The sequence below is a fragment of the Hypoxylon trugodes genome, assembly GCF_022578975.1.
Source record: "Hypoxylon trugodes strain CBS 135444 unplaced genomic scaffold F4822scaffold_1, whole genome shotgun sequence".
NCBI classification, from domain to species: Eukaryota; Fungi; Ascomycota; class Sordariomycetes; order Xylariales; family Hypoxylaceae; genus Hypoxylon; species Hypoxylon trugodes.
This window is the reverse complement of record NW_026250016.1, coordinates 850,879-874,192: the sequence shown is the minus strand read 5'-3', so window position 1 is coordinate 874,192 and position 23,314 is coordinate 850,879. Positions and strand designations below refer to the sequence as shown.

Sequence of the window (23,314 nt, the reverse complement as noted above, 5' to 3'; positions counted from 1 at the left end):
GTTCGGAACTAGGGTTAGGGTTTTATTCAAGGGTTAGGTCAGCACTTTACCTCAACCCCAGTGCCCTACGCTGTATCAAGAAGAGTGACTACCTAGGTACTTTATTAACTACCTTGTAAGCCCTTAAGCGCCAAAGAGCGCGTGGTTTCGTCGATTACCGCCATTCCACAAGCTATAGAGCCTATAGAATTGTTATTGATGCTTCTACGAAACAGCCTTTCTACTAAATATTGCTGACGTACTTCTCACGTATATAGTAGAGCCAAGACTATTTCAACCCCTATTCTGTTCGCAAGCTACTTCAGCTACCAATCTATTAGCTAATGCATAGGTTAAATTAGTTACCGTAAGTAATAGAATATCGATATATGGGCTCTACAGGGGACGTCAGCTGATTCAGCCGCCTCAAAATAGCTAATTTCCGCTTTGGTACAGTGGTCCTACTAATCATACGTCTGAACTTCGCTATGGAGGCTCAAAAAAGATGTTGAATCTCATGTCTCGATTTGGAACCGAGGAGCTTAGAACGGTGGTATTGAATCCGGGGTCCTTAGTTCTAATTTTGATGTTGACTAAACACCTTCCCGGTTCTGATGTTACATCGAGATCGGATTGGTGCGTTCGTAACTAAACGTCAGCGCGGTGAATCTACAATTCAATGCCGCCGAGGTATAAATATCTGAACACTTCAGGTATGAAATAATGATCGAACAGCCCATGCTTCTTCACTCAACCAACTCGAACCCAGAAGATTCCGCTTGCGCAAGCAATTGATCAATATGCGTCTCTCAAATACACTCCTCGCGCTGGGCCTCACGGCCGTAGAAGCCACCCAATTCTGGCACAACACCGGGACGAAATCAGGCTGGGACGCCTACACCCACGAGCACAAGGGTACCGTCGACGAAGTAACCGACCAAGTATACAAAGGCTCAACCGCGCTCCGCATGACGCAAATCCACGACTCGAGCTACTCCGGTCGCTACCACTCTGAAGCTGTGAAATTCAACGCGTACAAAAAAGGCGACACCGGATTTTATGGCTTCGCGTTTCGATTGCAGGATAACTGGCAATTCAGCCCGGCGCAGGGGTATAATCTCGCGCAGTTCATTACTGATTTCTCGGATTTGAACTGTGGTGAGGATTATATGCCTAGTACCATGGTGTGGATTGATGGTGATCAACTTGCGACTAGGGTTAAGTATGGTGAGGTCTGTCCGACGGATCAGCAGAAGATTAAGTCGTTTGATGGGCTTAAGAAAGTTACTGCTGGTGTGTGGCACCGTGTTGAGATTCAGGCTAGTTGGAAGAGCGATAACACGGGATTTTTCAAGTTATGGTATGATGGCGAGAAAGTGGTTGAGGCGTATAATCTTCCGACGAATGTGGGCGATGGACGGCCGTTCCAGTTTAGAGTCGGGTTGTATGCGAATGCTTGGCATGATCATGGTTATGAGGGTACGCAGGGCACGCGACAGGTCTGGTACGATCAGATCGCTGCCGGCGATGCGTTTGCTGATGCTGCGCCTGATAAGTGGTAAACGGGTAGCAAGGATTGGACCCTTTGAGTATTTCGAGCTCATCCTAATTGAATAGGTACCTTGAGTGATTATTCAATCGAATAGTTACGGCCATTGATCAATTCAAAAGATCTTGATCATAATTCGACTTCGCGATTCGGTGAATTTAGCGTAGAAAATGGTATCGCTTCTATCGGGTTGTTTCTTAGCCGAGTGTACCTTAGGTAGGTAAGCTCGTTTTGGAATGAGCCGTTATGTGCTATGCGCCTGGGTTCCTACCGACAATAGTTAAGACCGATCGTGAATTTATAATGTGTTCAATTATTCGACATTTTATACACTCATTTTAGCTCATCTAGTCGTACCACTCCAATCGGCCGGCCATTACCAATATATATACAAGAAAAGGAAAACATCACAGTATGGTATCTCCTAAACTCCGTAAACCCTGTTTATTTACTTGTGTCGACAACATACCGACCAGCAATCTTACTAGCCTTCATCAAGTCGAATATTTCTTGCAGCTTGCTGAGGCCGACGACCTTGTAGGGAGCCTTAATGAGGCCTCGTCTGAAGAAGTCGATGGCTTCAGCAGTGTCTTGGCGGTTACCGACATAGCTACCCTTGATGTTGATCATGCGGACTACTGTGTCGAATACAGGTGCCTTCAGGTAGGCGCCAGCAGGCATACCGACACAGACGATGGACCCTCGGCTGCGTACGTATTCGCTAGCTTGCTGGAAGGGGCCTTCGCTAACGGCAAGTAAGAGGACGGCGTGAGGACCGAAGCCATCGGCCGTCGCACTCTTGACGGATTGAACTAGGTTCTTAGTCGTGCTGAAGTCGACGTAATCGGTAGCGCCAAGCTCTTTGCACATCTTGCCTTTCTCCTCACCACCATCGATGGCGATCACGTGGAGTCCCATAGCCTTAGCGTATTGAATGGCTAAGCTTCCGAGACCACCTCCAGCGCCGACGATGGCGACTTGTTGGCCGGGCCTTGCACCAGATTCCTTCAAGGCCTTGTACACCGTTAAACCGGCGCAGAGGATGGGTGAAACAGCCTCAAGGCTGCATTCCTTTGGGATCCTAGCGACATGGGCTGCCTTGCCGATAGCATATTGTTGGAAGCTGCCGTCTACTGTATAACCTGATAATAAGGCCTTGGGACAGAGTGATTCGTCAGATTGCTGGCAGAATGAACAGCTTAAGCATGAACCGTTTAGCCACTTGATACCGGCATAGTCGCCTATCTCGACGTCCTTGACGAGTTCTCCGCGTGCTACGACGACGCCAGCACCTTCGTGGCCACCAACGAAGGGCATCTTGGTGGGTAATGGCCAATCGCCATTTAATGCGTGAAGATCCGTGTGGCAAACACCGGAGTACTTTATATTGATGAGAACCTCATCTGGACCTGGCTTGGGAACCGGGATCTTCTTATAGTGGACAGCTATTAGACGTTAGTTACTGGACTGGTAGACGATGGTATGGGAAAGAAAAGTGGCTACTCACGTCCGCCCGTCTGTTCAACGACCTGTGCCCATTGGTCGCTCGGAATATCAGTCATGGCTGATTGATACTGTGGATTGGATCTGATGAAAGGAATAAGAGGAAGTGTATCCGAAAAGGGGGTCTAATTAACTTCTGATTGAGTTGATTTAGTTGATGATGATGATGAAAACAAGAAGGTTTCAAGCGTCAACCCTTATGTTATATAAGACTCTGGCGATGACAACCAGAGTCCGATCGACATCCATCCGTTTTTGGTCAAGGGCATCGTCTCCAAAGAGAACTCGCGCCCGCCCGGGCAAACCATCTCTTAGGATGGGATGCACAACGTCACCTTACCCCTCTCACGACGCCGAATGAGCACCGCGCATCGAATACAATGGGGCTTCGTAATATTAGTTACACTCGAATCCATGCTGCCGGTCGATCTAGAGTTTAGGTCAATGCCTTGTTACCGCAGGCGAATACGGAGTAAGCCGGGGCGAAAAAAAAACTATAGTCTACACGGTAGAAAGACATAAGAAGGTGACATGTCAGGAGCTTTTCTTTGGCTGGAAGTGTGCAGATCTGGCACCGGCCGGAGAAGACGCACCAGACCGCGCCACTTTCACCTCTTCTTCAGGCTTAGGAACGTGCCTTGGTAGCGCTGCAGATGACATACAGATAGCGTCGAGCCTTCGGCCGCGCGGAACTCCGCCGGTTCCGTATGGTCGAGCTTTAGATGTGTATATGCCTTCAATGATTGGCTGGTTTGTGCTGTATCTAAAATATTTAGAACATGTTGATGTTAGAATGTAGTAAAGCGTCTAAATATGCATCTTTGATTGAAACACGGGGAAATGGATATGTAATGTTGATCACATTGGATTAGCATTATGTGCACATAGGTAGGTTTGCTAACTTTCCTCACTTGCAGGATGCAGAGAAGAAAAGAGGTATAATTCAAAGTTGGGCTGTTGCGTTGAGAGAAATTTGTGAGGCAAAGCTCTAGACTCCAATCGCTGTCGTATGATTTTATGATTTTTACACTAATCGGGTGACAGCGAAGGACAGTGCGGCGGAAAGTGTTAATGGAAAGTCAGCCCACAACTCTAAGCGGGGGTGGGTCCCCCTAGCTTTAACTTGAAGGCTCTCAGCTCATCTCGCAGTGTCCGGTGGAATGGAAGTGGAAGCTGCATCATGTGGCTTCCATTCCTCTTGCAGTTATAGAGAAAAGCTTAATGTTTATTCCAGATATTAGGAAGGATCGGGTTATTGTTACACAACGGTTATGTCATCGTTACGAGAAGAGATTTTTGGAGGGGTTGTGAAACTTAAAAAGCAAGTTAAAGTTAAAGGAATGTACCCCGGAAATAACAGCATCTGAAGAAATAGATCTTTAGTGAAGGAAGGCCAATATTAGGATGGGTTACTCGAGATACGATGAAGCCGAATATTTATTAGATACATGTATCTTTTCAAATAAATGCAGGCTGAGTTTCAACATTGAAGATTTTGGAGTTAACATGTAGATGTCTCATAAATGTAGGTAGAGTTCGGTGACGCATCTCATAATTTCCGTAGCTGCTCGGTCGTCGGATATAACTTCCATCTCGGAGTAGACATCTCCGCTCTCCGAGATAGGTACCTAAACGACGTTTCACAGGAAAACAACGAGACGATGGTCGCAAACCTTACCACCTTCTCGTGATAATTCCAACAATGTTACTTCATTTAGGCTTGATTATTACTTTTACCTAGTCTATGAGTATATACGTATCCTATTCTATTATTCCTAAGCGCTTTAACAACGCAATATTATATAATGTCTTGTTATCATAAAAAGATAGGTCCAGGCCTACCCTTAATGATCCAAGGTCTGATGCAGAACATTTACACGATAGCTTTCGCAACGAGTTAATAATTCTTCATGTGATCCTCTCTCCACACATCGACCATCCTCAATCATGAAGATCACGTCCGCGCGTCGAATTGTATGCAGTCGGTGTGCGATGGCCACGACTGTTATACCCCGCGTCGCTTGCTCCAATCCATCCTGGAGTAATCTTTCCGATTCTGCATCTAACGCACTAGTCGACTCATCTAGAAGCAATAGACGTGGCTTACGAACTAATGCCCTCGCGATGGAGAGCCGTTGCTTCTGCCCGCCCGAGAGTTGTCCCCCACTCGGTCCACACTGGGTGTTGTAACCATCGGGCAGAGCTACGATGGTGTTGTGGATGTTGGCTAGTTTGCACGCCTCCTCAATTTCGGCATCTGATGGTTCTATACCCGGACGAGCTCCGAGAGCGACGTTGAAACGAATGCTACCGTCGAAAAGTACGCTGTCCTGTGGTACTAGACCAATATCATCCCGAAAAATAGGCTCTTTCTTGGCAGAAATGTTGAACCCATCAACTTCGATAGCTCCCGACTCCACGCTGTACATTCGTTCTAGCAGCGAAATAACCGTCGATTTACCAGCACCGCTTGGACCCACGAGGGCGCAAAATTGACCTGGTCGAATTTCGATATCCAATCCCTTTAGAACCTGTCGACCCGGTCGCGCGGGGTACGAAAATCTCACTTGTTTGAAGCTCACAGCAAGACCATGGCTACTCGATGTCCCCGCTTTCTTAGATTCGACGGTCGCTTCCGGGTCATTAGGACCTGATTTGTTTGTCAATCGGTTTTTGGAAGATCCCAAATCAATGAGGTCGAAGATTCTCCCGACTGCTCTACCCGCCCTCGTCATCTCAGGTGCGAGTGTGAAGAGTTGACCCCAAAGTTGCGCGCTGACTAGAAGCGCAATCAACACGATAAAGAATTGGACCTGCGTGTAGTGGCTTTCGATAATCTGCTTCGCTCCCCACCAATAAATAAAAGCATAAATGAGGTTCGAAATACTGTAGGTGATTGAGAGGAATAGATTGGCCCACAGACTCGAACGCGTCATCTCCTTCCGAGGGGCAGAGAGCGAACGACGATACGCCTCGAGCACTTCCTGCTCTAGCGATAACGCAGCTACTGTCTTGATCGAATTCACCGCTTCAACTGTTATACCTACTGATTTCGAAAACGCATTTTCATGGCGCTCTGAAAAGCGGGAGATGATGCGCATTTGCATTATACCTGATCCAAGCATAAGCGGTACCGTGGCGAGACAGACGACGGCGATTTTCCAGGCGATAATGAGTGACAGCACGAGTGCGACAACAAAATTGACGCAGATGGAGAAGATAGTCCCTATTATGGAACCTGTTAGACCCTCCACTGCGGACGAGTCACTCGTTATATACGACAACAATGTCGATGGGGTACGACCCTCGGATTGGTGCCATTGTAGGTCCTGCTCAAGCAGCGACCGGAACGAAAGTACTCTAATGGTGTATAGAACCTTTTGCGCAACCCAGCCAAATCCTGACCAGCTCACCCCATTGGCAAATAATTCCGCAATGGCAAGCACGAAGAACATGAGGCCGAAGAAGCTACCGGCTGCTCTAATAGCGTCCTCGGTGTTACAAGGACTCAAAGCACCAATAGTGTGGCCGAAAATCAACGCTGATCCGGAGTAGGTTCCGCCAACAACCACGGAAGCGATGGCAGCAACAAAGAACCAAAACAAGTAAGGTCGAGTTATAGCGGCTAGGCTCTTGATTGTAGCCCATGTCGGTCTGGAGCGATCGGAAGATTCCGCCTCCTTTTCCACTTCCTTCTGAACTTCGATAGCTCCCGCTTCGCAAGCTTTCTCGTCGTTGGGTGTGAGAGCCTGGGTTACTCTCTCCAAATCGATTTCGGAGTATTCAGCATCCTTTGCGGTGCTATCCTTCGCGGTACTCATACTTGAGGTCTCTGACCCCACGTTCTGCAGTCGGACGAGGGCAGCATAATCGCCGTCCTTCGCGATCAAATCTACGTGGCGACCTTGCTCAATAACCTTTCCATTACGCATAACCACGATATTATCAGCGTTCTTCACGGTTGCCAGGCGATGTGCAATTGAAATAACCGTTCTTCCCAAAGATACCTTCTCGATGGCTCCTTGAATTCGTTGCTCACTAGCTGAGTCAAGAGATGAAGTTGCCTCATCCAATATGAGAACTTTAGGGTCTTTCACTAGAGCCCTTGCTAGCGCCACTCGTTGCTTCTGTCCTCCACTGAGTAAGTCGCCGTTAGGTCCAACAATTGTACCGAGTCCGAATTCCAAAGTCTTCAAGAATACCTCAGCATCAGCAAGACCCGCCGCTCGTTGGACCATCTTCACAATCTCGACCGCTGCGGTACCGTATTGCTCTGCTGCAGTTACCAGATCTTGTCCACGTCTTACAGCTTCCGCTATTAGAGATAACTGGTTGCTGAAAAGGATAGGTTGGAGGGGTGTGTGTTCAGGACGCGGAGAGTTTACTAATCCAAGGGCTATATTTTCCAGCACCGATCTATCCAAAAGCAAGGGGTCTTGTTGGACAAGCCCGACAAAGCTTCGTAGCTGACGCACATTGAAGTCGCGAACATCCCGACCATCAACGCTTATGGTACCTTGATCCGGATCATACAGTCGGGTGAGCAAACCAGCGATCGTTGATTTTCCACTTCCAGATAGACCAACGATCGCGGTATGCTGGCCCGCGGGTAAGTGAAGTGTAACCCCTTGAATCACGGGAACGTCTGGTCGTGATGGGTAGGTGAAGTCCACATTATCGAGTTGAACATCTCCAGAGAAGAATTCGGAATCACCGCCCTCGGAAGGAAGCGTGCCGTCAATTTTGGAACGACGGTTCATGTCTGTTTCGAGTTTCTCTAAGGCTGCCGTGGCTGAGCCGAAAATTTGCAAGTACGGTGAAATTTGACTGATCACGAGAGAAGCTAGAGGATCAATATGAGAAGATATTCACATCAAAAAAATACGAGGAACTCACCGTCGACTAATAAGAAAATAATTGTGTATGTTGAACCAATCGTTACTCCTTCTGCTCGGCCTCCAATAACGTCGGCAATTGTCCGGCTTCCTTGCCAGTATGCTAATCCACTCGCTGAGAAAGCTATGAAGTAGAGCAAACCCGATTGAATAGCTGTCGTGATAGCTTTTTTCACCGCTTGGCCCTTTGCCGCAATGAGTTTTCCGGCGAACTTTTCCTCGAGCCTATCATTCGCGCGAAATGCATGTACTACCATAACGTTCGACAGACTTTCCAAGGCGATGGATGATGCATCGGCAATGTATTTGGATGCTAGGCCAGAGAATTTCCCAACGAAGTGGCCGCCCACGAGAGACATTAACATGAATGCAGGAACCAGTGAGACTAATATGCCCGCAAGCCTCGCATCTTTAATGAATGCGATAATATAGGAGGTGATAAACATAGCGAGCGAGCCTACATACACGCCTACTTTTTCCGATGTGCCGCTTTTTATTATGTTGATGTCGGCGCTCAGACGTGAGGATACTTCTCCGGCGGGTAGCTTATCGAAAAATGACACCTCCTGGCGGAGTAAGGAGCGGAAATAACGTTCTCGCAATCGATGGGCGAGTCTATCACCGAAAAGGTTCCAGCATACAGTATGGACGTAAATGAGCGCGAATTGCGCCAGAGCGCAAGCCATAACTAGCAGGACCTTCTGATTGACAGCATCCTGATATTCGCTGGACGGAGTCGCATCCTGAACCGCACATGTTGCCGAGTCTAAGTCGTCGACTAATTGACCGAATAAGATTCCAAGAAGCGGGAATGGTATTCCAGCTGCGATTGCTGCGATGGTACCGACGATTAACAGTGCGATATCTATTTTTCCCGGTTCGGCATACGTCAGGAGGCGGAAATATCGAAAGAGACCCCGAGAAACCTAGATTGAGTAAGTTAGCCAATCCATTGGATTTTTGCGTACGTACGGAATGGTATGTACGCTGTAAATTGATGATATTTACATGTGACGCCATCGATGCTACTCTCCGAATGGCTGAGCTGTTTTCACTTCCGTCAGCGCTCGATTCATCGTTACGAGACGCCACGCCCATTGTGGGATTCGAAACAGATTCTTTTCCCATCTCAATGAACGTTCGTGAGCCCTCGAACCTTCAACACATAGAAGACACGTTCAAGATAGACTTGAAGGCATCAAAATTTTTCTCAATTCTCCCCAACCAAATCCACCCCATGGATCCATTATTTTTTCCTCCTCCCCTGGCATGCCGAACCATGATGGGCCGGAACAATTGCAAATACAACACCAACCATGACGATAGGAGACTAGATGGGTACCAAGCAATGGAGCTCATAAGTTCATTCTAGAAGAGGGTCCTTCTCATTTCGGCGAGTTTACAACGGTATATAGTTTTTATGATGTAACGCCAATTCCAGGGTCAAAAGTGTACAAAGTTGTACTTTCATTGAAGAATGGGGACCTCGGGAAAGTACCTACTTCATCTACATTACATAGTACATGCACCCAACGCTACCCACAGTAGGCAAGATTGGGATTCCCTTGCCTCCGAGGACGGGATTGCGGGGACGAATACAACCGCTAAACCATAGTGTGGTAGGACCTGGCTGTTTCGGGGTCTTGGCACGCAGCATCTGATAAGATCATTTCAACGCTAGGCCGAGATAGGTTGGGATGCATTGCGGATCCTGCTTTTGTCAATTTATTATTGAGTTATCTGATGGCGCTAATGGATTAGTGGGAATTGGGAAATGCGCTAAGGGTCCACAGGGACAGCTCATCGTATTTGGGCGGTTGGCTCGGGTGGGTGACTGCCTATTGTTTCATTCACTGATTCACCTTTCTACGCTACACATGCAGATTTACCGGGAACATTCAGTTAGGATGCGACGGGAAATGCGGCTACCTAGGTAGCTTTCTCAGAAGGTCTACCCTACGCGTCCCTACCCTACTTTTTCTTCTTGCCCGGTGCTCGGGTCGCCTTGTGCGACTTAATTCTATCAGCTGAATCCCTTTTACCCTAACAAGATTGTCTTGTATTACCTTGATTGCTTGAATCATTGTAATTCCTCGTATTCTTTTCCTTCTTTTCCGTACGTACCTAGAGATTGTACGCGCAATATCACATGCCCCCTGTTTGTTGTCTAAGCCCCCACGACTCAATCTGCGCGAAATAAAATCCCTAACCATCAACTGTTTAGCCCTGTCTAAACAGAGCTGAAGGACCACTCACTCATCAGCTGACAGGGTGGCCTGATGACCAGCATCCTCTGCCTAGAAATCCTAGATTATCTTTTTTACAATAATAGAAATTAGCTCCCCTTGTTCAATATTACTACTACTTTTTTTCTACTTTTTTTTTCTTCTTTGGAGTTGATACTTATGTCAAATCTCCACCGGCGTGTTCCTCCATCGGTCAATATGGAAGACATCACTAGCCAAGCGCCGCTGCTAGGTCGGGAATCTAGCGGCGACGAAGGTAGTCATATCCGGAGAGATTCTTATGGATCTGCTTCGAGCAAAGATGATGTGGTCGTCACTGTTGATTCTGAAGATGAAGGAGAGAGTGTAGAAGTGCAGAATGGCATCAAACAAGCCGATGCTATCAATCAGGTTTGGTCAAGAGCTGCGCTCGTTTTAGCCTACTGCTTGTGAGTCGCAATAATATTATTATCATCAAAAGATCAACAAAACTTGTCGCGATTGAGGTCATTGTTCTTACTGACCATTTGTTACTCACTTCAGTATTTTCCTGTGCTCGTTTGCGAATACCCTACAATGGCAGATAATGTCGAATCTCATGCCCTTCGTCGTTAGCGAATTCCACGCGCACTCCCTAATACCGACTATCGGAATAATAGCATCTATCATGAGCGGTATTCTAAAGTTGCCGATAGCTAAAATGGTCGATTCCTGGGGTCGTCCGCAGGGTCTTGCGTCTATGATAGGGCTCGCGACGCTAGGACTCGTACTAATGGCCGCCTCCCAGGATGTCCAGACTTACGCTGCGGCCCAGGTTATCTATCAAGTCGGCATCAGTGGGTTCACCTACGTTCTTGATATCATCATCGCCGATACCTCGTCGTTAAGAGATCGAACGCTCGCGTTTGCATTCAACAATTCGCCCACCCTAATCACCACATTCATCGGTCCACCATTGGCGAAAGCATTCCTTGAGAGTAGTAGCTGGAGATGGGCATTCGGGTTTTCCGCGATATTATTTGTCGTTTTTTCCGTACCAATACTTTCCATCTTGGCTATTAATACACAGAAAGCGCGAAAGATGGGTCTGCTCCAGACATCCACCAGCAGTGGGCCGTGGACCATCGCGAAACTACGTCAATCCTTGATTGATTTCGACGGTGCGTTGAACTACTTTAGCGTTGATATATCAGTGACTAATTCTTAAATAGCTGTGGGCATGTTTCTTGCCGCGGCCGCTCTGACGCTAATTTTGGTGCCATTCTCGCTTCATGGTTCCTCGGTTTCTGATGTTCATAGCTCCGTTGCTGTGCTCCCTATACTCGGTCTCTTGTTTGCGATTGCGTTTGGTGTACATGAGCGTAGGGCTAAGCGACCGTTTATGCGATTTTCGCTTTTATGCTCGCGAAATGTGGCCGGTGCGTTCTTGTTGTCGATCACGATTTTTATCGCATATTTCTCGTGGGATGGTTTTTACACGTCTTACCTACAAGTCGTGCATGGCTTATCTGTCGATGAGGCCGGTTATGTTGGGCATATCTACGGCATTGGTTCATGTCTATGGGCTGTGGTTGTAGGATATCTAATTAGACGGTCCGACAGATTTAAGTGGCTTGCTTTGGCCGCTCTGCCGGTACATTTACTAGGTGGTGGGCTGATGATTGTCTTCCGAAGGCCTGATACCCATATTGCATGGGTTATTATGTGCCAAATTCTCATCACCATCGGTGGTAGCACACTCGTAATATGCGAGCAGATGGCTGTGATGGCCGTTGCGAGCCACGCGGAGCTGGCCTCTGTCATGGCTCTTCTAGGACTGGCTTATTATGTTGGTTCAGCCATTGGCAATTCACTCAGTGGAGCTATCTGGAATACGACACTCCTAGAAATCCTTGCACAACTCTTGCCTACATGGTCACCAGAAGAAAGGACTCTTCTTGGGCAAGATCTGAAAAAACAATTGAGATACCCGATGGGAACTCCTGTACGGTCCGCTATCATCGAGGCGTATGGAAAAGCCCAATACCGCATGTGTGTGACGGGAACCCTCATTTCCCTTTTTGAAATTCTAGCGGTGGCGATATGGAAAGATGTGAGGGTTAGCCAGTCTAAACAAGTCAAGGGCACTGTGCTATGATGATTCATGCCGCATTAGGTGTTATTTTGCTTTTTGGTGGCTTGCATTTACATTCGGGTGTTCTCACGATATAGCATAGCATGCTCATAGGTAACATTAGAATAGGTTTATAACATCCTAGATAGAGGAAATGGTTAACCCATATGAATAAACGAAGAGATTTTTACTATTTACCTACACTATTTTTATCTTCCTCTTTAGTGAAACTGAGACTAATGGTGATAACTTGACGTTATTTTATTTAGTAAAATAGATAGAGTTACATAATATCTGATGAACGCGTGTTGGGTACCACAGCAGAAAAGTACATAATTCCGTAATAATATTAAAGTACAGTCTATGTACACGTATACTCCAAGTATCACGATGTACCTTTATGCGGGCGTGGAGCATTCCGCCTATGGCAGGTGAAAGGGTTGTCATAATAGCAATAAAAGCGGCAGGTCGAGGTTTCACCCACCCGGGGAGCCACCTCCTGAGCTCCGATCTCGCAATTTCATTGCACGATGAATGTGCAAGAGAGAGGGCACAAGTTCAGGGGTGATGTGACTGCGTAAATTGCTTACTGGATTTTCCTTAGATCAAATCTTATCAGATCCGATGATTAGATTTTTCTCGTTGCCCCATCGCGACCCACGACCCACTCGTTATACCCATCTTCCTGGGTTAAAACCATGAGCTAGGTCCTAGGTCCTAGCAATTGACATGGTGCAGGGATGGAATTTTTCTCGGGCATTGCCTATTTCATGTAGGAACGGACTGGATTTACTTACGTATGAATACTACGTTCGGCCGAGTATTCCGGAGTGGCTAGATATTTTTCGGTTGACAATTTTCGAGGTCGAAGCTAGGGAGAACACTGCATAAGCAATGATCGTCAGAGAATAGCAGAATTACCTGTCCACGGCAGGAAAGTGGACTGCTTCGGCGTTAGTGCGTCATCAAATTCCCGCAGCTATCAAGCTATTCGAGAATCTACCTCACCGTGTATATGGAGCCGTCACCACACTCGGGATGAGTGAAGCTTGCTGCTTCGTACAGCTAGAAAAGCCGTTGCATTAGGGCGGGGGTCGATCTCCTGCATGCTAATTCTAGCCTTTTTTGGAACTCTTGGACATCCCGTTAAGCAAGATCACGGCAGGCGTAGATCCTTTTCTTTTTATTATTCCCATAGACCTTAATAGGAGATAGGCCTTATTTCTTTTGTGTTTCGTTACACAGAACCGGTCGGAATCCCTTCACTCACACACCCACCATCTATCAAGATGGCTACACAGCCACTTATTCCATCATCAATATCAAATCCTCAATTTCAGAGACAGAAGCTATCTTATTTAGAAGGGCCGGTAGATCCTCCGTTGGTAGATTTAACTCTAGGGGAGTTATTGGATCTACAATGTCAACATCATGGCAACCAAGAGTGTATCGTCACATCCTGGACTGGCGCTCGATGGACATACAATGAGCTGAACCACCAGAGTGCACAATTGGCGAAGGCGCTATTATCACTTGGCATCGGTGTTGGTGATCGTGTTGGTATCATGGCTGGGAACTGCGAACAGTACGCGGCAGTCTTTTTCGCAGTCACACGGATTGGTGCGATATTAGTGATATTGAATAACACATATACGCCTGTAGAGGCACAATACGCGTTGGGTTTTACTGGTAGGTTGTTGCCCCGGACTGTGGAGGCTCATGGTGGTTGACCATTCCTATAGACTGCAAGGTATTCTTCACAACCAAGAAAATCGGGAAGGCGGATAACACAAAGCTCCTATCAGAGCTGGCAACCCAAAAGAAGGGACCTAATGTCGTGATATTAAGAGGGGAATCAGGGTCCTACCCGACATATGCGGACTTAATCAAGCAAGGGCGAGGAATAAGCAATAACCATCTTAACCGCCTTAGCAAGAGGGTCCTCGCGCATAACGTCTGTAACCTACAGTTCACGAGTGGTACCACTGGCCTTCCCAAAGCTGCTATGCTGACCCACCACAATATCGTAAATAACGCCCGTTTTATTGGCGATCGCATGCGGCTCACTCCGGACGACGTACTCTGTTGTCCGCCGCCCTTGTTTCACTGCTTCGGCCTTGTTCTTGGCATGCTCGCTGTTATCACCCACGGCGCGAAGATTGTATATCCACAAGAGACTTTCGACGCTGCTGCGGTCATGCAAGCTGTCGCCGACGAAAGGTGTACAGCTCTTCATGGTGTGCCTGCTATGTTCGAAGCCATGTTGAGCTTACCCCCACCGCCAAATTTCGAGAGCCGCGCACGCTTACGCACGGGTATTGTGGCGGGCGCGCCAGTACCGAGAAATCTAATGGAGCGTATGGTGGCGCGACTAAGTATGCATGAGTTCACGAGCAGTTACGGACTTACTGAGGCTAGTCCGACGTGTTTTAACGCGTTTACGGATGATGCCGTGGAGAAGCGACTTACAACCGTCGGAACTTTAATGCCACATGCGCGCGCGAAGGTTGTGGATCACGCGACGGGCGCGATAGTGCCTGTAGGGGAGAAGGGGGAGTTATTGATTGCCGGGTATCAATTACAGGCCGGCTACTGGAATAATTCCGAAAAGACAGCGGAGACCATGTCGCGGGATGCGGAAGGTGTTCTATGGTTGAGAACGGGCGATGAGGCTGTGTTCGACGATGAGGGGTATTGCACAATTACAGGGAGGTTTAAAGATATTATCATTCGCGGCGGCGAGAACATATACCCCCTCGAAATCGAGGAAAGACTTACGGCACACCCCGCTGTGGCACGGGCCGTAGTGGCGGGGTTGAAGGACGCGCATTATGGTGAGGTGGTGGGGGCGTTTTTGGAGTTGGCGGGTGAAGCTAGGAAGGGAGGAGAGGGAAGACCGAGTGATGAACAGATACGCGAGTGGGTGCAGCAGAAGCTTGGAAGGCATAAGGCGCCTACGCATGTGTTCTGGCTTGGTGAGGGAGGCGTTCCGGCGGAGGTACCCCTGACGGGAAGCGGGAAGGTGAAGAAGTATGAGATGACCCGGTTTGGGGAGGAAATTCTGAGAAAGAGAAGGTTAGAGAAGTTGTAGATACGGTCCCAAGGGGCATCTGTTTATTACAAGATAAGAGGGAGATTAAACATGTAAGATCCTAGGGTACCTAGAGCAGAAGCGGTAGACATCTCATCGGCGTGGAGGGTTTAGAAAGTGTCGGTACCTATTGGAGACGCCACTATACACAACTTTTGCTTGTCATCATGATATGGCATAAAAAATATGTTATATAAGCGTTTCCTAGCTGCCCATCCTATCTCATCACGGACATCCGGACTGTGGCTTACGCCACCCCCTCTTTCACGCGTCTCTTAAGCACGAATAGGAGTCCTTCATGATGATTTTGTATTATATAGTCAATATATCCTCGTTTCTGACAGTACTAGTCTACCTACCTACTTCCTAGGGCATCTAGGTAGGAACAGCAGTTAAGAGATGTACCTACCTAGGTAGGTAGTCCGCAATTATACTTATTGGAGATGAGCAACGTCAAGCACCAACTAGTCGTCTTTGAATGTTTTCGCCAGATTCTTATTGACTTCTATCAGCCGAATAAATCTGATAAAAATGGGGTGGTTGGGTGGCTCGTGAACCCCCACCTACGACGTATTACGCAAGCATCTACAAGCCTGATCCTTTTTATCATAACCTAATCTTCTAATGCCACGATTATAACATGTATCGCAAGAGCTTGCGTCTATTTTTCGACAACAGTGGCAAAATGTTTGCCCCTTACTTCTCTCATCGCTGAATTGAGTTAATTGCGCATCTCTCTCTTTGGTAATTCTGAGAGCAAACACAGGTAAGTCGGTTTATCATCTGCTACGAGGTTGTTTGGGTTTTCAACCAACAACACTTCAGCTTTCCTCCGTAAAGAGGGAAAACGTGCCACTGAAAAGCGAAAGCATCACGAAAAAGTAATTGTTTTGTTTATAACTCCTACGACAACAAATACAAACTAGACAATACAACCAATTTCAGCCGTCGGAGTTTGCGTTTCCCAAACTAGACTTTCAAGGCTCTGTGTGGTTGGAAATTCAGCTCAATGTGTCCCCGTCCAACTCCCCCGAAAACCGACTTGGGATTTATAAAGTTCAATGGCGTCATATTAGCTCGCAATAGAAAGGGCTATAAAGTCCTATAAAGGATCTAATTCAGAGTCAATTGAGCGTGATTACTTATGGGGACAAGAATTACCAAAAGAATCTCGAAGGATCGTGCTAAGGATCCGCATTGTCGGTAGGCGATGCACCGAACCATGAAGTCAACTTAATGGGAATTGAGCAATTGGAATCCTTGCAATAGAATAATATGCCGCCCTATTGGAGGTCCAGATGATATTATTCCGTTTTTCATTGCAACGCTGCGTTGACCGTCCGATCTCCTCACCTACGATCCTCTTACGAGATTGCCCCTGTGCGCCATGTCGCCTAATATTTAGCCTTGAGGCACAAACATACCTGTTTTGGGTGTATATTCGCCGAATCTGGCAGTTTGCGATCTGAAAGTACGACGAAGATGTGCTGATCTTACCCCACAATACCCCAACTTCGCCCACATATTATCGTCATTATAGACCGGGGTCGTTTCTTTGTATGACGAGCGAGGCACCCGAGGTCAATCAGCTCCAACGCGTCGTACTCATTGTTGCTCGGAATGCATAAATAGGCTGGGAGATTCTTTCCTTGACGATCCCTTTTTAGTGCCCGCTTTCTAGCCTCTGGGTTTCTTTTTTCGGAGAGGAAGCTATTCGCGATGAGGTCGTCACTGTTTCTGGTCGCGTCGCAGGCCCTCCTGAGCTGTGCTTTTGGCACTGCCGGGAGGCCCGATTCCATAATTTGGGACTACGCCGAAAAAAGAGCACTCGCGCAAGACATTGTTACGTGGGATGAACACTCACTCTTTGTTCACGGCGAAAGGGTCATGATCTTTAGCGGCGAGATCCATCCTTTCCGACTCCCGGTGCCGTCTCTTTGGATCGACGTATTGCAGAAGGTTAGAGCTCTCGGGTTCAACGCTGTTTCGATCTATATCGATTGGGCGCTCTTGGAGGGCAAGCCTGGCGACTTCTCTGCGGAAGGAGTTTTTGATCTCAAACCATTCTTTGAGGCTGCCACAAAGGCGGGGATTTACATCATTGCCCGGCCTGGCCCCTACATTAATGCCGAGGTAAGTAAAACTGCGCCTCGCGGATACTTGTCAATTGACTAATGAGGGGTTTCAATAGGTGAGCGGAGGCGGGTTTCCTGGTTGGCTACAACGCGTGCGAGGCGGTCTCAGGACTGGTGCACCCGACTACCTCAATGCGACAAACAATTATATGTCGAATATTGGCAAGATAATCGCAGACGCTCAAATCACGAATGGTGGCCCCGTTATCCTTCTTCAGCCCGAGAATGAATACACAGGAGCCAACAGCTTCCTGCCATTTCCGGACGGAGCATATATGGAATATGTTATACAGCAGGCTCGAGATGCTGGGATTGTCGTACCCTTCATCAGTAACGATGCTAGTGCTTCGGGTCACAATGCTCCGGGAACCGGTGTTGGTGAAGTCGACATTTATGGTCACGATGGCTACCCATTAGGCTTCGACTGTGCGCACCCCACTGTGTGGCCAGCTAAGAATTTCCCGACAACATATAGAGCCAATCATCTCAAGCAGAGCCCAACAACTCCCTTCTCTATTGTTGAGTTTCAAGGAGGGTCGTTTGACCCTTGGGGTGGCTGGGGCTTCGAGCAGGTTAGTTTTGAAGACATTTTGCGTTGTACTGATAGCTTACATGATCACAGTGTAGCGCACTTGTCAACCACGAATTCGAGCGAGTCTTCTACAAGAACAACTATGCTGCAGTAAGTTTAATCCTCGTCCCGAATTAACAGTAACGAGACCACCTAATAACGTCGCCACGTATAGGGTGTAACAATTTTCAATCTTTACATGATCTACGGTGGGACCAATTGGGGTAACTTGGGACATCCGGGTGGATACACTTCGTACGACTATGGAAGTGTCATCAAAGAAGACCGAACTGTCACGCGTGAGAAGTACTCGGAGTTGAAGCTACAAGCGACATTCATACAATCTAGCCCTGGATACCTAACCGCTGCTCCGGGAAACAGTTCGACTACGCTCTATAGCGATAACTCCGATATCACAGTAACGCCGATCCTAGCGAACAGCACAGACGACGCTTCCTTCTTCGTCGTTCGACATACCAATTACTCCAGCTTCGAATCAACTCAATATAAGCTGAAGCTTCCCACGTCACAGGGTACTCTCACGGTTCCTCGCACAAACGGCTCGCTCAGTCTCAATGGTCGTGACTCAAAGGTGGTTGTTGCGGACTACGATGTCCAAGGTACTCGACTTCTCTACTCCACTGCGGATGTCTTTACGCACGTGAAGCAGGATAACCGCACTTTACTATTCATATATGCCGGGGCTGGCGAATCCAACGAATTTGCGATTCAAGGGCCACCAAGTGGGAAGGTCAACCAGATTCAAGGAGGTGCATCTTACAAGGTGGCAAGCAGCAACTCTTCGAACTTCTTCACAGTTAGTTGGACGGCGTCAACTGAAAGGTCCATCCTTCAGATTGGCGATGACGTTTATGTCTACTTGCTTGGTGAGTCAATGAGGAGTCGCGCATTTCCATATACACCTCTACTAACGATTTCCAGACCGTAACTCCGCCTATAACTACTGGCTTACCGATATCCAAAATTCGACCTCGAAACTGATCATTAACGGACCTTACCTTGTTCGTACTGCCTCTGTCAGCAATGACGAGCTTCACATCAAGGCAGACTTCAATGCCACCACAACCGTTGATATAATAGGGGTCCCTCAAGGAGTTTCAAAACTCTTCATCAACGACGTAGAGACTGCGACAGAGACGTCAGGCCTCTCAGTACTCGCCGGTGTTACGGTAAAGGCTCCATCATTCAGCGTCCCCGACCTTACTGGGCTGGATTGGAAATACCTCGACTCTCTCCCCGAACTTCAAACCGACTATGACGACTCTCTATGGACAAACGCCGACCACACATATACAGATAACACGAAACAGCCCATCCTCGCAACCGTCTCTACGTATGGATCCGATTATGGTTATCACACCGGTGTGCTTGTCTACCGCGGCCATTTCAACGCCACCGGTAACGAAGTGAACTTCTCGTTATGGACACAAGGTGGAACTGGCTTTGCCTCTTCTATCTGGCTCGACGACCACCTAGTGTCGTCTTTCCTTGGAAACCCTGCTAACGACAGCTACCAAGGGAAATACGATATAACAGGTGGCGCAGGTCTCGAGGCCGGCTCGTCGCACGTCTTCACCGTCGTGGTCGAGAATGTGGGTCTGACCGAAAACTACGACCCTGGTGAGGATGACATGAAGGCGCCCCGCGGTATCTTGGGTTGGCGACTCGAGACTAGCAAGGCTACCAACACGCCTATTACTTGGAAACTTGCTGGGAACTTCGGTGGTGAAGACTACCTTGACAGAGTCCGTGGACCATTGAATGAGGGTGGTCTGTACATTGAGCGACAGGGGTACCATCTTCCTAGCGCCCCGACAGCTGAGTGGACGTCGCACTCTCCGCTTGAAGGTATTGGAATACCGGGTATCGCTTATTACTCGACGACGTTCGATTTGAACTTACCGTCGGATCAGTGGGATATCCCGCTGGCGTTCTCATTTGAGAATAATACCGAGACCTCTGGTGCATACCGCGCACAGTTGTACGTCAACGGATGGCAATTTGGCAAACTAAGCAGCAATATCGGACCACAAACAGTATTCCCGGTACCGGAAGGTATTCTTAACTATAATGGGACGAATTCCGTAGGTATTACGCTATGGGCACTTGAGGAAGGCGGTGCGAAGGTACCCGGCCTCTCACTTGTAGCTAGTACGCCGGTTTGGACCGGTCGGGAGAAAGTTGAGCTTGTCGAGAGTCCGACATGGAACCTACGCGAAAATTCTTTCTAAGGTATGCTATAAGAATTAGTTTCTTCGCAGATGTATTATTATAAATACGATCGAAATGAAGATGTGGTCAAATACTCTGGTCTTACCATCGTGCCTTTCCAATTCTAATACTTCACTCTGCGTAAGCGTAGGGTTAATCACTTTTCTCTTTTCACAGTCATCACGTTTACTCTAATTCGAGTACTTCAAAGATGCATGAAAGACAATTGTGTCTTACGGTAATTAACTACGGATCTGTATCGTCAGTCCTGGGGGTATCACCCTGGTCGCCTGTCCTCTAGTTTCATATCGGGACGTCGACGCCATCAACACCATGCCTCGATAGCATGGAAAAACAAAGCTCCATCGAATCCGTAAATCAGATTCTCAGAGCGAAAGCAACAAAAGAAATCCCTCCAACTTTCCTCAACCGCCTACTGGAGGAGGTTGGCCTCCCCATTCACAAATGTCTCGACGGTCTTTTCGTATAGAAAAACTTCCGTGAGTTTGTCAAACTCCTCCGCGGAGATTTCTACGCCTGCCAAGAAGTGGTTTATGATCATACCAGTTGATGAGTTTCCATGAGGCCTCAGGTCTTTCACCAATTGGCAGAAAGGGCCATCATATACTAGGACCCATCGTAGGAGCGCGAGTCTAGTGTTGATGTGCATACCGTGGGGTATGAGCGCATACGACAGGCGGTACACGATGTCTCCTTGGTTGGAATTATAGATGTCGACCCAGTCGCAGATCACATCTTGGATCCGGGGAGCGAAGTTGGCGACGCCCCTGTCCAGCTCACTCTCAAGGTACAGGCCTACCCAGTCGATATCCTGTGCCACTTCTACTTGGGGACCGGTGGGGTTAAATATCTCTTCCTGCGTCATAGCGTAGTGCTCCCCAAGAGGTGGTGCGTCGGGAATGATGAGGTTGGGGTCCTCGTCGATCAGCGCCTGGATCTGATCCATGGTGGTCGGTATGGGCGCTTCTTGAAGGGGAGCGACTTGCTCCTCCGCTTCGTGGGCGGGAGCGTCTACGTCAAGACGCTGGCGCTTGGGACTGGGTTCGGCCGGTTCGGGCTCAGCGACGTAGAAGTCGAAGTTGAAGTTGTTGACCTCCTCTTGCCATTGTGATATCACGTCGGGAATCTCGGGCTCGGGGGATTTCCGTTTGGGAGCCGCCGGTTGAATCGTCGCCGGCTGGGCGGTTGCCGGTCGGGTCGCTTCCGGTAAGGTCATCGCCGGTTGAACGTCAGCTAGCTGGGTGGATGCTGCCTGGTAAGTCGCGGGCTCAGGGATTGGTTCGTGATATGCCAACGGTTGAAGGCCCAGAGGCTGCGAATTTGCCGGCTGTTTGGGACTTGTTAGCTTACAGTGACTAACGTTACGGATTGGATGGAACTTACAAACTGTTGACGACTCACTGGTCGGCTAGTAATAGCAGGCTGAGGGTTTGTGGCCTGATAAGGGTTCACATGCTGTGGATAACTATTAGCCATTGGTAGCTCATAAGTTACAAGAGACTTACATAATTTTGTGACCCCGACGGGTGGGTATCCACGATCTGCTGGCCATTTCCAACCTGCTGGCTATCCGTGAACGACTAGAGACTTGTTAGAATTGGTAACTTAAGAGCTGGGAAAAACTTACCAGTTGCTGAGGGCCAATTGACCTAGGAGTCATAGCGGGCTCAGGTGATTCAGCCTGTGAAACACCGTTGAGCCATTCGCTAACTCGACGGCTTTTCTCTGCCTGTTGAGAACTGCGCGTCTGGTTTTGGGCAACAGGTTGGTAGCTGTTGCTTTTCGCGGCTTCCTGGGAGGTTGTTAGCTTCAAGGAGTCTATGGCTTATGAACAACTTACGATGAGACTATCAGCACGCGCACGTCCTTGCATAGCGTCCAAGAATGCTTGAGGACAAGCAGGCTCAGGATTCATAGGTTGCTAGAAATTCGTTAGCTTTCGACGACTTTCGAGTTACTAGATACTTACGAGACGCTGGGGTACCTCTAATTGAGCACTTGGGGCTTTCTGGGGCTGTCCGATGGCCTTCGGGATCGCAGCCTGCTGGGGGGTTGAAGGCTGCTGACCGGGAGTTGTTGGGTGGTAGCTCAATTGAGTCGGTGAGGCCTCGGAACGGGCACTATACGCGTCGCTGGGAGCTCTCTTTCGCTCCCATGGCGGGATTCCATCGCTTGGCCTTTGACGGGGCTCGTTAGGCTTCTTACGTTGCTGTCGGCGAGACGCGATTAGAGATCCCTGGTTGGGAGGCTGAATCAACGGCGGGTTGGGAGCGCTGGTCGTGGACGCGTGCTGAGGGCGGGGGTTACCCGCGGACGGCAGAGAGGGGGATGAATAACCAGCACTGCTCGTGGGATGATACTCAGTGGGCGACGCGCCTGAAGGTATGCGCGGACGCGCTAAGGGAGCAGAAGCCGGGCCCTGTTGATAGCCGGAGAAGCTCGGAAGCGCTTGTGAGTAATCTAGGCCGGCGTCCTCGGGGACGAAGGGGAGGGATATACCCGAAGGCAGCGAATTAGGGGTGGCAAAGCCTGCCGGAGCTTGGGCACTCGTCGGTGTTACGAGCGCCGGGTAGGAGGCGCCAGTGCTTGAAGTCGAAGCCCACGATTGGTTGGCGGGTCCTGAGAAGGTTGCCGACTGGGGAGTGGGCAGCTTCGCAGGACGCAGGGAGTTGTTGCGACGAGGATCCATCGCGATGGGTAGCGTAATGACGATCTGATGATTGGGGTTTGGTAGAAGAAAAGATAACGATGAAAATCGTGATGAAAGTCGGGAGTGATGATGATGGTTATTGATGAAAAGGTTGACTCTGGATGGTGCCAATTCCAAGGTCAATGTTTTAAGAGGAAAGGATGGAGAGGAAAATTCAGATTCAAGAGGACGCGTATATGTGTAGAAAAAAAGTTAGGTAGTGGGAAGTGCACCACCGTCTGGTTACCAAGGAGATTATTACGAGGATGTTTGTGTCGGCGGCATCACAGTACGGAAGCTACGGGTCCCGC

The 23,314-nt window shown here is 48.5% G+C and overlaps 7 protein-coding genes across 7 annotated transcripts; 4 read left to right on the top strand and 3 right to left on the bottom strand.

Annotated features, from left to right (window-relative positions):
- The first annotated feature begins 508 nt into the window (after positions 1-508).
- Positions 509-1,757, top strand: F4822DRAFT_8513 (polysaccharide lyase family 20 protein). Its single transcript, XM_051464077.1, has one exon. It carries the CDS (start codon positions 780-782, stop codon positions 1,539-1,541), a length of 762 nt encoding a protein of 253 aa, XP_051319101.1. The 5' UTR covers positions 509-779; the 3' UTR covers positions 1,542-1,757.
- Positions 1,757-3,250, bottom strand: F4822DRAFT_8607 (alcohol dehydrogenase). Its single transcript, XM_051464090.1, has 2 exons — positions 3,036-3,250; positions 1,757-2,973 (listed from the first exon to the last, which is right to left on the bottom strand). The coding sequence occupies exons 1-2, from the start codon at positions 3,088-3,090 to the stop codon at positions 1,973-1,975; spliced, it is 1,056 nt and encodes a 351-aa protein (XP_051319100.1). The 5' UTR covers positions 3,091-3,250; the 3' UTR covers positions 1,757-1,972.
- A 1,017-nt stretch (positions 3,251-4,267) lies between these two features.
- Positions 4,268-9,452, bottom strand: F4822DRAFT_8575 (putative ABC multidrug transporter). The gene is made up of 3 exons (XM_051464087.1): positions 8,935-9,452; positions 7,928-8,852; positions 4,268-7,874 (listed from the first exon to the last, which is right to left on the bottom strand). The coding sequence occupies exons 1-3, from the start codon at positions 9,052-9,054 to the stop codon at positions 4,876-4,878; spliced, it is 4,044 nt and encodes a 1,347-aa protein (XP_051319099.1). The 5' UTR covers positions 9,055-9,452; the 3' UTR covers positions 4,268-4,875.
- A 918-nt stretch (positions 9,453-10,370) lies between these two features.
- F4822DRAFT_423794 (putative siderophore iron transporter mirB) lies at positions 10,371-12,288 on the top strand (the record flags this gene model as incomplete). Its single annotated transcript, XM_051460037.1, has 3 exons — positions 10,371-10,600; positions 10,695-11,311; positions 11,363-12,288. The coding sequence occupies 3 exons, from the start codon at positions 10,371-10,373 to the stop codon at positions 12,286-12,288; spliced, it is 1,773 nt and encodes a 590-aa protein (XP_051319098.1).
- A 531-nt stretch (positions 12,289-12,819) lies between these two features.
- On the top strand, positions 12,820-15,575 carry F4822DRAFT_384311 (4-coumarate-CoA ligase). The gene is made up of 2 exons (XM_051456516.1): positions 12,820-13,953; positions 14,007-15,575. Exons 1-2 carry the CDS (start codon positions 13,554-13,556, stop codon positions 15,353-15,355), a joined length of 1,749 nt encoding a protein of 582 aa, XP_051319097.1. The 5' UTR covers positions 12,820-13,553; the 3' UTR covers positions 15,356-15,575.
- A 1,374-nt stretch (positions 15,576-16,949) lies between these two features.
- F4822DRAFT_8352 (glycoside hydrolase family 35 protein) lies at positions 16,950-20,479 on the top strand. The gene is made up of 5 exons (XM_051464052.1): positions 16,950-17,488; positions 17,547-18,062; positions 18,113-18,172; positions 18,237-18,948; positions 19,004-20,479. The coding sequence occupies exons 1-5, from the start codon at positions 17,075-17,077 to the stop codon at positions 20,311-20,313; spliced, it is 3,012 nt and encodes a 1,003-aa protein (XP_051319096.1). The 5' UTR covers positions 16,950-17,074; the 3' UTR covers positions 20,314-20,479.
- Positions 20,397-21,962, bottom strand: F4822DRAFT_384303 (uncharacterized protein). Its single transcript, XM_051456515.1, has one exon. It carries the CDS (start codon positions 21,528-21,530, stop codon positions 20,727-20,729), a length of 804 nt encoding a protein of 267 aa, XP_051319095.1. The 5' UTR covers positions 21,531-21,962; the 3' UTR covers positions 20,397-20,726.
- Between the last annotated feature and the right edge of the window lie 1,352 nt (positions 21,963-23,314).

Bases quoted from the DNA above. Each gene is read 5' to 3' on its own strand.
- F4822DRAFT_8352 (XM_051464052.1), top strand. From the start codon at position 17,075: ATGAGGTCGTCACTGTTTCTGGTCGCGTCGCAGGCCCTCCTGAGCTGT. The intron at 17,489-17,546 runs GTAAGTAAAACT...GGGTTTCAATAG, and splicing joins GCCCCTACATTAATGCCGAG to GTGAGCGGAGGCGGGTTTCC. The intron at 18,063-18,112 runs GTTAGTTTTGAA...ACATGATCACAG, and splicing joins GTGGCTGGGGCTTCGAGCAG to TGTAGCGCACTTGTCAACCA.
- F4822DRAFT_8575 (XM_051464087.1), bottom strand. From the start codon at position 9,054: ATGGGAAAAGAATCTGTTTCGAATCCCACAATGGGCGTGGCGTCTCGT. The intron at 8,853-8,934 runs GTAAATATCATC...TACTCAATCTAG, and splicing joins TAGCATCGATGGCGTCACAT to GTTTCTCGGGGTCTCTTTCG. The intron at 7,875-7,927 runs GTGAGTTCCTCG...TTGATCCTCTAG, and splicing joins TATTTTCTTATTAGTCGACG to CTTCTCTCGTGATCAGTCAA.
- F4822DRAFT_384303 (XM_051456515.1), bottom strand. From the start codon at position 21,530: ATGACCTTACCGGAAGCGACCCGACCGGCAACCGCCCAGCCGGCGACG.
- F4822DRAFT_8513 (XM_051464077.1), top strand. From the start codon at position 780: ATGCGTCTCTCAAATACACTCCTCGCGCTGGGCCTCACGGCCGTAGAA.
- F4822DRAFT_8607 (XM_051464090.1), bottom strand. From the start codon at position 3,090: ATGACTGATATTCCGAGCGACCAATGGGCACAGGTCGTTGAACAGACG. The intron at 2,974-3,035 runs GTGAGTAGCCAC...AACGTCTAATAG, and splicing joins CGTTGAACAGACGGGCGGAC to CTGTCCACTATAAGAAGATC.
- F4822DRAFT_384311 (XM_051456516.1), top strand. From the start codon at position 13,554: ATGGCTACACAGCCACTTATTCCATCATCAATATCAAATCCTCAATTT. The intron at 13,954-14,006 runs GTAGGTTGTTGC...CCATTCCTATAG, and splicing joins ATACGCGTTGGGTTTTACTG to ACTGCAAGGTATTCTTCACA.